Source organism: Leuresthes tenuis, unplaced genomic scaffold, assembly GCF_036924035.1.
Source record: "Leuresthes tenuis unplaced genomic scaffold, fLeuTen1.0.hap1 SCAF_10, whole genome shotgun sequence".
Classification (NCBI taxonomy): domain Eukaryota; kingdom Metazoa; phylum Chordata; class Actinopteri; order Atheriniformes; family Atherinopsidae; genus Leuresthes; species Leuresthes tenuis.
In genome coordinates, this window is record NW_027325364.1 from 3,582,224 (window position 1) to 3,593,071 (window position 10,848).

The window sequence follows — 10,848 nt, forward strand, 5'->3', positions numbered from 1 at the left end:
ACTGAAATGAAAATGTATATCGCTGATTATTCATTAATATGGCATGAAGTGGAATTTTGAGGCCAGTCTGTGGTGCAGAAACAAAAAAAGAGGGCAATCCTAAGCTGTGAAGAAGGTTGCATAGCCCCACAAAAAGTACTTGATGTATTTAATTCCAAAAAATATGAATGTTCTTGGTCACAGACGTCAGGTAACAAGCTGCTTAGGTCAGTGCTAAGAAGTGTTTTGTCAATTCAATGCTGCATGAAACCATAACTGTTTTTTAAAAAATTAGGTGAAAGATTTCCTGTATTTGGACCTTCTCCTGCATTAGATAAAGGTCAAGTTTTTAACACGTTTGTAACAGCTGACTTGAGGTTTGGTTGAGCTAAGCTGGTGCAATCTTTTTCATGACCTGGTATGACTCAACATTTGCCTAAGAAGTGAGAATTAAAATCCCTTTATGTCATGAATCCACTCCCACCACTCTGACATATGTACTGTAGCCTCTAACTTCGCTTTGAGTACTGGATGAGTCTAAACCCTTACAGCTGGGACGCATGGGCATGCATGGGTTTGGATGACATCATGCCAGCAAATCTTATGAGCCAACCATATCCAGAGGGAGATCATTATTCCAGATTGGCAGCTCTGTGATTGGCTCAGAAGAGAGGAGGCAGCTCGTCCTGACCTTTTAGCTGAATCCTGACAAGATCAATCAAAAGCCAAGGCATTCTCTCACTCTGCACAAACCCATTGAGTCATTACAGGCTTTGCAGTAGAATTGAATTACCCACCCACCCAAAGTGCTGCTGAATCTAAGAAGCCACTCCTCCCAGTGATGCTGTTCCAGCAGCCCCCATGTAGATTCCCCCAGTATCACAAAGTTACCAGAGGCTCTTAGCGGATAAGGACCCCGACATTCTTTACAAAATCTAGTGTTGGACAACAGATAGGAAAGCACAGGAAAGAGGATCAGCTGAACACAAAACTTGACACAGTGACAACACCGAAAACACACCACATAGAGCCTTTAAAGCCATTTAAAGCCATAATATCTATAAACCAGGAAAAAATCCCCAACTGCTCGAGGCTGTGAAACTGGCCTGAGTAACGCTCAGGTAGTTGGTCTACTGTGCTGATACACTGCAAACAGAAAGGGTTTCCACACTGTTTTCTTTCTTTAAACATGTCGTGTACAATTTGAGTGTTGAGTGTGTGGCTAATCTATAAAAAATAACTATCTAAAATATAAAGTTTGCAGATTCAGACCCTTTGTTGAGACACTCACATCTGAGCTCTGCTGAAGGTGGTTGCTGGACTCAACCGTTAAAGCCTTTAAGGTGCAGTGGGCAGACAGAAGCCCCACTAAAAGCTACATTACAGCCCACAAGGAGTCTGCCAAAAGACACCTGAGCAACTCGCAGACTATGGAAAGCAAAATGCTCTGTATTTTACCAACAATTCACAACCAGACACTGCGTATGATGTCATTAACGCCGTCCCTACATGCTTATGGCAGCAGAATGAAGATGAAATAGATTATAAATGAACCCTGAGTAAAAATCTTTTCCAGAATGCTCACACACAAGGTGCTTTGGGAAAACTGTAAAAGCCCTGGACTGGCCCTGCCAGATTCTGCACCTGGACGCCGTCGAGCATCTCTGGACAAACCTGAAAATGGCTGACGTTCCGTGGTTGAGATTCCTGCCAAGAAGAATCGGAGAAACTTCCAAAGGTGTGTAGAACCACTTACTGCCAAAGGTATTTCAACCAATATTCTTAAAACTGCGTCCGTAATGTTCCTTATCACTGAATTAGCATGGACACATTTGCTGGTGTGCATGTTTTATGCAGCTATTGATTGACCTCAAGAGTATCAAAGAACCTGAAGTGCATCCCAGATGAAGCGTGTTTAAACGAGCTTAATAAGCGACTGCTATGCACCATCCTGTGTGGATACTTGCTCATGCTAATAAGTAAGAAAGTATACTGTGTGCTCGATGAAATTAAAGCCTTATTAAGCCAGAACAGTGACATCACAGATATTTCCTGACATCACGACTGGAGAGCTGTGGGGATTCTGGAGAAAGCTGAAAACACATTCTTGTTTGACATTTAGAAGTGCTGACTTTTCTCATCTGGAGGGGATTTGGACTGCAAATTTAAAATGTCCCTGAACTTGGACAGGAGGTTCTTTGATTTGTTAAACAGAAGATCACTACAGCTCTGTCACCAGAAGCCCTCCAGCTGGAGAATTCAGCCTACGTGGGCAATTAAAAGAAAATCACTTCTCCCATGCGCTCATCGCTGGTCAACCATGCTGCTAATTCAACACAACACTTGAAAAAGCCGCCGCAAACGCATCTCTACTACACTCAGCAGCCCACTGGAGAATGAATGGGCTCCCTCCTTTGACAGACCATCTACTGCACAAGGCCGGATGAATTTCGCACATACAGTACAGTAATGGTCTAACAGATGACGGTTCTTGGCACAGCCTGAGTAGTGGAGGGGTGTAAGACGGTCCCTTATGTCACAAGGGAGAAAGAGAAGGATAGAAAAGGGGGGAGAAGAAGAGTACTGCAGTGCACTGGTGGTGTGCTGTCTCTTTAACTACGGTCATACTTGACAGGAGCTGCTGTATCAAACTACTGTGAAAATCAACTAGACCAGGGATAGCGCTGTGGCTGGTTGCTGCTTCCATAGTGTCCATCTGCACTCATGGATACGTCCATCGTGGAGAAGGAAAAGAGGGAGACAATGTGGAGGTAGAAAAGCATGTGTGGGTGGTTCAGCACGAGGGGGGGGTCGACCACAAACAGAGGAGAGAAAGAAAACCAAGGAGAAAGACAGAAAGGAGGTGTGAGTTTAAGAGTGCAAGGGAAGAGAAAGATTAGCCAAGAAAGGAAGGCCCATCTCTGCTGCTGCCTGCCTCCCACTAACTGCCTGTTCATGTGAGCCAGTACTTGGCATGACTGCAAATGGCTTGCCTGGTACATTAGCTGAACACACTCGTCAGTGTGGGCTCAGATACATCTGCAAGACTGCCGAGCCCCCACCTCTTCTCCCGCTATGTGGATCTGTATCTCATCACAAATCAATGTCACACTAATATCAGCCCTCTTACCACATATTTTATCTCTGAATGTTGAGTCACTGTGCAGCAATAAATATCACACAGTGTTACATAATCGCTTTGAGTAACCATGGAGCTTCTAATGTATAGAAGAGGTGGATGGAGTATCTGTCTAGAGTGCGTATTAGTAGTTGACCAGAATATATACTCAGGTTTTGTAGGATTTCAGAAACGCATATCAGAAGATTTTGTCAAAAAACTGTACTGAAAAAATGGATTAACAAGATAGAAAAGGTCTAAATGCAGCAATTTTCTCACAATTTAAACACTGGGTCTAAATAATTTCCATGATTATTAAATTCTCTGTTCAGTGAGTGGGAATTTTGCAATGCAAAAGGCAAGAAAACCAACCAATTTACATGTACTGATCATACAAGTTTTAAAATATCTACTGAAATTCTGAAGGGAAGAACTGAAACATTACTGCAGAGGCTTGAAACCCTCAGCAGATGTTCCAAACTGGATAAGACTAAATGCTGATTTGCTCCAAAAACACGCCTGAAAATGAAACATCATTACGATCACAGAGAAAGAGTACTCAGTGCCATCACTGGCAGGTTTGGAAGGTGCGGCACTGTGCTCACAATTTCCTGGCAATGACTCCCAGAGTGGGCTCGCTCACACACACACACACACACACAATCACAGCGGCAGAGCATCTCACCAACATTATGCAACCAACTTCTATAGCTGCACTTGCACAAGAGCGTATTTTGACCATTATCTGCTCTGCTCTGAGGGAATAAGAGGCAGAGTGAAAAGGAAGCAGCTGCCACTGTTAAATCTGGTCTCGCTTTTCATGTGCGGCTCAGATGACTCCAGGGTCACGGTGAAGTTCGGTAGCTGACAGTTTAGTTTTTCACATCGAGACAAGGCTCCATTTTGGAGGCACACATGTTGTTCCACAAAAGCTAACAGGTCTGTGAGTGAGTGCCTGGATCCCTCCGTCTCACCCTTCCAGTCACATGCAGCACACCTCCACGCTCCTGAACCCACACACTGCTGTATTCCTCGCACACATCCCTACAGTGCTGGGGACCTACCCTCCTTCTGAGCAGGTACTCACACAAATCAAGACACCCTCAGTCCTCCATTGCTGCTCCAAACTTTGCGCTGGATGTAACGTGTCACTGTGGTCTGACTCCCGCCATCACACTTTGCTTTTTCCAAATGTAACCCTCTGATCACACACACACACACACACACACACACGCACACACACGTTGCAAATTGAACGTTTCGACTGGGTAGATGTGAGGCAGCTCACTGCAGCACGCCTGCTCACATATAGCATTAGTCACAGTTGCAGTGCAACATACCAACGGAATCTGGCTTTACCGTGCACTGAAGCGCCTTTCACCCACTCAGCTCGAGTGTGAGGGAATAAAAGACCAGCGACAATGAAGTAGCCTCTCATTCTGGTCATCTACATATTTCCGTGGGCCAAAGTTTGGCACATAGGAAGCGTGATACAGTTCATTCAGGCTCCTGACAAAATCCCACAATGATTTCATCAAATACTACATCACAGAAAAGTCCCTATTTATGATTAGCATAGAGCAGAAAACACAATTTAGCGATAAAACCACACTCTAATCTCTTTATTACAAGCAAATGGAACAATAAAGGAATATTACACCAGACCACACAGGTGTAAACTCCATTACATATGAGCAGTGGAAATACTCCATCAAACAAGTATTACGTTACACCAAAAACTACTTGGGAGTGTAGCAGGATTATCACAGGAATATTAGCGCATTTATTTTCCATCAACGCAGCTCTCACACGGAGGAGTGCACTTGCAAGAGCACACCATTATTACAATACTATAATTGCCGCATGCACAGCTCCACACCGACAGACGCTGCGCTGGATCTGAGTGCGTTTGTGCGCGCGTGTGCGGGCATCTATCTACAAGGCACTCGGGGCTATCTCTATGCACCTGTCGGCTATGGTGCCTTCAGATATTCCATATGACACAGAGGGAGGAGAGGGGCATAGAGAGACAGAGAAGGGATGGAGAGGAATAGGGGAGGAGGACAGAAAAGAAAGATGCAGAGGGTGTAAATTTTTGGGAGAAAATATCTGCTCTGTCTTACCTTGAAAGGGAACATAGGACATGTTCCAACAGCATTGAACGTAGGCTTTGCGTCTCGGCGGTCTCTCGGTGCTCAGAAGTAACAGGGAACCAATTTACAAAATAAATCTGAAAAATAAGAATCAAAAACACGCGATTTACTGCTCTTCACAGATGGAGTCGAAGAAGAGGCCAATATTCCGCTGTTACAAAAGCTGGCATCATAATCCACGACCGCTTATAAAGCGACCGGTGCATAAAAAAATACAGTATGCAGGAATATGTGCGTGTGTGTGTGTGTGCGTGTGTGTGTGCGTGTGTGTGCGTTTGTTTGCACGCTGCTGCTGAGGTGTGAGGGTGAAGCACGAGCGAGTGTGTGTGAGTGAGAGAGAGGGAGAGAGCGCGCAAGAGAGAAAGGGGGTGGAGGAGTGAGCACACGCGCGGTTGACTGTTCGCGTTTCTGTGTGGGCGCGCACGCTTCCATATATCCATAACCTATCTTTAGCTTATGCATTTTACATTTTGCGATGTCCTCATGAAAAAGATAAGCTATTACAATAATGTTGGGGTGAGTGTAAATGATTGCCTCGGGCTTTAGGATAAAGAGTGCACGTGTTATCGTGCGTTTGTGTGCACGCAGCTTATGACTTTTACAGCCACCATAATTCACGAAGCCTCGACTGCAAAGTAGCTGTTATACATTACTTAGACTGTCATTTAAATGCTCTTTTCAGTACAAACTTAGAAAATGTCAATTTAATGTCAGTTAGAAACTGAATAGCAACAAAATAGCTAATTTAAGATAACTTTTCATAATGAGATTACAAAAACAGGTTAAAAATATTATCTTTTTTTAAAGAAAGCAGATGAAAGCAACATGATTACTTTGTCAAATTTTTATTACATCTTTGAATTATGGCAGAAACTTTTCTAAATACTAGAAATATTTATAGGGCAAAACCAAAGTAATTTTCTCCCCACAGGTTGTCTAATTTTATTTTTTAATCAAATAAAAGCTCCATTTAAAATGGAAGATGAGCATGTTGAGTTAGAACTGTTTTTGTTAAGGTATTTAAACTCAAGCTGTGAGAAGTTAACATGCAAAATGCATTTTATTTTGTTATGTTTTAACATATAACAGTATATATATATATATATATATATATATATATATATATATATATATATATATATATGTGTGTGTGTGTGTAATTTAAGAACGCACAATTTTATGGTTGGGTGCAGTTTTAGAAGAGTAATACTTCAATATCTGGTCTGACCAGCTGATATTTTGGCCCATTCAAGGACACCTGTTGGAAACAAGCTCATAACTTCTCAATCTGCAGTTTACAAGAAGATGACAGTAAATGCTGTCACTGAAGTTACAGCCTAAATTGATACAATTCAATTTTAGATCTTTGGATCCTTTTAAATGGAGCAGAAATCAACTCGACATTTTCCGCAAACAGGCAAACTGCATAAAAAGTGAGAAACGGCGGAGCCAAAATGGCGCCTGAGCCAGAACGTGCTGCCTTCGGCTCTTATGGGAGATAAGATACATATCAAGCAAATATGCACAAATTAACGAGCCAAGATTAATTCATGAGGTAAATTATCTGTAACTTCATATACTTACATGTCTGATACGCATGTTGTTTCGTTTCATAAACTGTATTTTGAAACATAACCAGCTTCACTAAGTTCATTCATTTTGGCGTTTTGCTGTGAAAGCTCAGGGTGTCAGAGAGACCCGTGAAGGCAGCACAGAGCAGCGCCTTCCTCTGGTGTAAATATCGGGGTGTAGTCCCCATCTTGTGGCCAAAGTAAGCAACTGCAAGTACAGCACGGCTTTGTTTTAATTAAACCTTCGTTATTTAGCACCGGTGTGTTTGCCTTAGCCTCCAAAATACACAAAATATCAGTGAGACGATACATCACTCCTTCCCACTTATCTCATGAAGATGAAAACAAGCTTAGGGTGTTGTCATAACCTCAGTATGAAAGATGACTAAAGGAGAGTCATTAAGGATTTTAGTTGGATCATTAATGTTACAAACCTGCACAGAAATGGGCCTTTTTTTCAAAGCAGAGGCTTGTAAAATAAGGAGAGACACAAGTGCAAATGCTGACATTGTTCTGTTTAGATGTCCCCATAAGCGCTCATAAATGGTAAAGTGATGCAGCAGCAATATCAGCCTCCAGAAACCACAGCAGCTCGGTGAAATTGAGTCATTCATCATTAATTTCATCATGTTTTGTCGTTCCTGCTGTCGCTAGTCAACATGTCTTTGTGAAAAATGTTTATTGACACGATCTCAGACTGACAAAACATATGTAAGCCAGAGCTGATGGAGCACTCTTTATATTAAAAATGTTTACGGCACTGCCCTATGCTTATGGGGCCTCTGCCCTATGCTTATGGGGGCTCTGTCCGGGGGCTTCCTCTGCAGTCTTCTGGGTGGATGCCTGGTTGTCCCTGCGGTGGGCTTCCTGGGTTCTGTGCTCTGTGGGGGCTGCTGTTGGCCTGGGTCTTGTGGCCCTCTCTGCCTGCTTCTGATTGCTTGGGGGGGGCTGTGGATTGTGGCCCTGTACACTTATACACTCATAACTAAGCAGGGTTACCATGTAGATCCTGTGCCATGGGTGTTGCATGTTCTCACACACATTTATTAGCCCAGTAGCAGCTCGCTAAGCAGTTGATGTATTATCATGTCGTCTCAGGTCATCTATATCCACAGCTGTGTTGTATGCGATTGCCGCTTCTTGTGCTTGTTTTTGTTTGTTTGTGTGTTTGTTTTTTCTCTGCTTTCAGGTGCTCCTGGTGGCGCTAAGGCTGGATTCCCCTCAGAGGCCATGGATTGTTGTCTGTTTTGTTTTTTACAGGTGTAGCAGCTGGTTGTCTGGTTTTTGTTTCTATTTTTGTTCTGTTTCCTCTTCTTTCCTCTTCTTCTTTCCTTGTCCCCCGGTCCGGTTCAGTTCAGTTCATGTCATATATTGTAAACAAAAATAAATAAATGGGCATCAAGGGGAGCTTTACATTTATAAAAAAAGAAAAAAAAAAAAAGAAAAAAAAAAATGTTGACAGCTTTCAGAAAGACACAAACGTATAGACAACTCAGTATCTGCAGACACCTCCAACAATAAAACTAAAGCAGAAAGCACAGCAAGAGTTCAGCAGATTCCTGGAAGCTCAAATTGTCACAGGACTTCTACCTTTTTGTTACATTATTCTCGTGAGTAATTTTTTGGCATCTGCATTCATCTTGAGAACTGGCACAAACACAAAGTAAACATCTGTCTTTCACGTTGGCAGCAGCAGTAAATTCTCTGCCAAATAAAAAAAAAAAGCAGTTAAACCCTCCTTTAGGACACATTTGGCAGAAGCGCAATTCATCCTTTCCATCAGAATAATTTGCGGGGACTCAGCACGACGGTGTTTGATTTTATAGTAAAATAGAACTGATCCATGGAACAAGCGCATCAGTGTATGGATAATAAATAGTACGGCATGCCAAGGAGTCTTTATTTTTCCTGCTACAGACCCCCTAAGTTTATCTATTCAGTTTTAAAATCATCTTAGATTTGAGTGAGTTCCAGTTATAAAAGACTCTGGATGACCAGAGATGAGTGTGCATTTACCCTATTACTGGTAAAACATTCAGCATTTCTAATACAAATATCCTGTTAACGTTCTATATCTATTTCTATTTCTATTCATTTTAGTTGTTGGTTATTTCAGATATTAATTGGTATTGAAGATATAACAGATTGTATTCAGATATAACATGTTTGACAGGCTATTTCTGCTCATATACGCACATATTCATGTTATCAGTTGAGAGTTTCTCTGTAAAAATCTTTATAAGAAGGTTTATAGTTGCTAAAAGGATACACACAAAATATTGTTAAAGGATAATAAATGAGTAGTTTTGGTCAGGATGCTCTAGAAATGAAACATTTAGTCTCAGTGAGATTAGTCCTGGTTTAATTAAAGTTAAAAGTTCTTTAGATGAGAACAAGTTTGACTGGTGAATGAGCTGAAAAGAGCAAGTTACTTTCACAGATTTTAAATGGTCAAAGCTTGAATGAATCCCTGAACTGGTGTTCCACAAGGCTCCGTCTTAAGTTCTGAGACCTTCTCACAGGGGTGGGCGACATGTTGTGTTTGTTCCTGAGTGCAAACACGCTGAACCAGAAACACCAAGGCTGTTTCAAACAGGGATTCAAAAGACTCAAAATACGGAGAGATGTTACAAGAGATGCCTTTTTTAAAGCTTCCTTCATGTTTCAGTCGGGTTACATGATTCACAGCATGAGTGGAGCATGTCAAGGGATAAAAAGACGCCCTGAACCCAAAGTCAGGCTTTCTTCTCTGGAACCTCCACGCTGCAAGGATTCCTTACGAAAATACAACCAACGCCATTTTTTAAAAGGCTTTTCAAGCATGTCACATTCACCGAAGTGGACACAAAGTATTACAGATATGTATCTAAGAATATGTAGCGTTAATTAATCCATCTTCAGAAATATGTTTTATATCATCAGTATCAGTGACTTATTGCACTAAGCCTGACATGTTCTCTCTACTTTTCATAAGTTTTGAGGCTTTGAGCACTGCGGCTAATAATAATAAGATGCCGCTAATATATGTTTTTTCATGCCGCCAAAAACATTTTGGCTCATAACAATAAAATGAACGAATAGTTCACAGTGGTCCAATGAAATTGTACAATAAATCAAACACACTTACCCTGCTAAGTGAGTGTAAATGGGTCATTTGCACTCACCTCAACATGGAAAACAAACAAAGAAATGCACGAAGCTTTTAAATTGAAGGCAATCAATGACTTTTCCTGGTAGGCTACTAGTTTTTTTTTTTTTACCAGCGTTTTACAGGCACTATTCGAAAAAAAAAGCATTTGCAGTATGTATTTGTTTATGTTCCCATAATTTAATTAAACGTTTAAAAATCCTCATCTTTCTGTGTAAATATATCATATTACAAAGTGGACACCCGCGGTTTATAACCGGCATATACATGTACAAAAATGATTTTCTTTATAAAAAGGGCGTGGCTTATATTCAGGTGCGCTCTATAGTCCGGAATTTACGGTAAATAGTAAAACGTCTCACTTTCTACATCTGATGTTTTCTATTTTCTGTGGTGCTTTATGAAATTAGCAAATCATTGTAGTTTATTTTTAACTACATCCTAATTCTGGGGGAGTCGGGGTTGTATTTGTAAAATGTTCGTGCAGAAAAAGCAGCTAATCGTGTCTTAAATCTTATTATGTCAGATTACAGAGAAATTTTCCATTTCTGAGTTTGTGCACGACTCAAAATGCAAACCTGATAAATTACGGTGTCACAGTAATCTAAGGGAAGTTAGGCAGGACTAAACAGCAGCGTAAACCAACTTTGTTTAAAACAAAAATAAAAAGACAATCCGTAAGAGTTCAAGGAGCAAATTCCATGAGGTGAAACTTTTTTTATTATTCTCATTACATAGTAGGTGTATCAACGTAGAGTATACTTGTACAAATGTAATTTTTTCAAAAATACATCAAACTAAACTTGGACCTGACTACTAATGGGGGGAAGGGAAAAGACTATTTCTCCCAGATTGAATGTTTTTCCTTAAATTTTGACA

General features: G+C 41.1%; 1 protein-coding gene across 9 annotated transcripts in view; it reads right to left on the reverse strand.

Annotated features, from left to right (window-relative positions):
- Positions 1-5,565, reverse strand: part of syngap1b (synaptic Ras GTPase activating protein 1b) — a 166,353-nt gene extending 160,788 nt beyond the window's left edge. For 6 of the 9 annotated variants that reach the window (XM_072393604.1, XM_072393606.1, XM_072393602.1 and 3 more), the window contains exon 1: positions 5,221-5,563. In XM_072393604.1, the coding sequence (XP_072249705.1) occupies positions 5,221-5,242 (22 nt within the window). In that variant the 5' untranslated portion in view covers positions 5,243-5,563. Of the gene's footprint in view, positions 1-5,220 lie in introns of all 9 variants that reach the window. The other 3 variants (XM_072393610.1, XM_072393603.1, XM_072393607.1) reach the window with 3 other exon arrangements.
- Positions 5,566-10,848: the final 5,283 nt, after the last annotated feature.